At 37.4% G+C, this 1,629-nt stretch overlaps 1 protein-coding gene and 1 non-coding gene across 2 annotated transcripts in view; both read right to left on the bottom strand.

Moving 5' to 3' along the window:
* The window catches only part of TLK1 (tousled like kinase 1), a 94,168-nt gene that overhangs the window by 55,981 nt on the left and 36,558 nt on the right, over nucleotides 1-1,629 (bottom strand). Inside the window, exon 5 of the mRNA XM_004703749.2 lies at nucleotides 753-842. Within this exon, the coding sequence (XP_004703806.1) occupies nucleotides 753-842 (90 nt within the window). The remainder of the gene's footprint in view (nucleotides 1-752; nucleotides 843-1,629) is intronic.
* Nucleotides 1,255-1,445, bottom strand: LOC115873041. The gene has a single exon (XR_004048201.1). It is a non-coding gene; the product is annotated as a U2 spliceosomal RNA (small nuclear RNA).

Below are 1,629 nucleotides of genomic sequence, written 5' to 3'. Positions count from 1 at the left end.
CTTCTGAGCAAAAACATCAATCTAAAAGAACTATATTATAAAATGTTAGACACAAACAAAAACACACTGTACGATGATTTTCAGGTACAAGTTCCTTCTCATATGTTGAACTAAATGATCCCCAAATGATGTCTGCCTAGTGTTCTTGTAAGTATTCCCAGAAAGGAACTATGCTATCATTCTAATCAAAGTAAGAAATTTAATTGACAAGAAAGGTAGAAATTAGAAATCACTAACTGAATATAGATGAACGAAGAATTCATTTTAGCTCCCTGGTTTAACAGCATTCTTTTCCAAAATAATCACCGCCATCAAGTTGATTCCAAGTCACAGTGAAACTATATAAGACAGAGTAGAACTGCCCATATGGGTTTCTGATACTGCAAATCTTTACAGGAGTAGAAAGCCTCCTCTTTCTCCTAAGGATTGGTTGCTAGTTTCAAACTGCTAACCATGTTAGCAGCCCAATGCACAACCCACTACTCCAATAGTGTTTCTTACAAAACATTACTACCTGGATAAAATGAATTCTGAGGATCTTAAACGTAAGGGGTTCCTTTTGAGAAATAAAGTTCTTAACAGGATCAGAATATCACACACACAAAAGATACAACTGGCTTCACAAGGTGCTTTTTCATTAAAGATAAACATATAATTTGTTTAGAAAGTCTCAAAACCAAAAACTTTGACAAGCTATCCAATATACATAACTAAACAGACTAAGCATAAAAACTTGAAATGTGAAAACTTACTGAGGCGGCAGGAGTGGAATGTGAATTTTGAGGAGAACGGATTGCAGGAGGTGTGCCTCTTACTGGACTTGAGCCATTTCCACCTTGGTACTTAAAAGAAATGAAAAGGAAGCATGATTACTTATCAAACTATGTTTGGATTATTACTGTGCTAGATATGGCATTGAGAATTCATTTAAATATATCTTATTTTAGACAAAATCCAGTAGCTACATGACTGAGTCCACAAAAAGCAAAACTAAGTAAGGTCAGTTATAGCTAAGACCTCAGACTAATTAGTGAGAGTGTATGCCTATCACAAAAGTTATGAAGATCAGATATTATAGAGACTCTTCTCTAACATTCTGATAATCCTCTCTACTCCAAATCTTGGCAAAAGCAGCTCTGTGTTTTTTGAACCACTATGATCCCTAATATCAATAAACTTAAAAAACATCTACATGTAAATGTTGAGTTAACACACCAAAATCTATTTTTTTTAAGCCCCACCCCCACCCCTCCCAGGAGGTGCACCATTCCTGGAAGTACTGCAATACCAGGTCGATGCATGGAGTGGACGGAGCAAGCTCCTATTCCATCTCCCTGCTCCAAAAATCCATTTACTATATTGTCCTCGAATAGAAGATGTATCAGATATTAAACTGATAAGAACAGATACTACACTTGATCTTAGCCAAAAGGCCGAGAAGGGATACACATCAAAAATCTTCGAAGGGATCAGGTATCAGGCATCATCAGAACAAAAAAAACTTACCATAGTGAATGATGGGGGGAGTGTGGAGTGGAGACCCAAAGCCCATTAGTAGGCCACTGGAGATCCCCTTGCAAAGGGGTCTCGGGAAGATGAGCCAGTCAGGGTGCGATGTAACAACGATGA

The sequence above is a fragment of the Echinops telfairi genome, unplaced genomic scaffold (assembly GCF_000313985.2).
Source record: "Echinops telfairi isolate 266 unplaced genomic scaffold, ASM31398v2 ScPeMD7_4;HRSCAF=17, whole genome shotgun sequence".
Lineage (NCBI taxonomy): Eukaryota > Metazoa > Chordata > Mammalia > Afrosoricida > Tenrecidae > Echinops > Echinops telfairi.
This window is presented reverse-complemented; position numbering and strand designations above follow the sequence as displayed.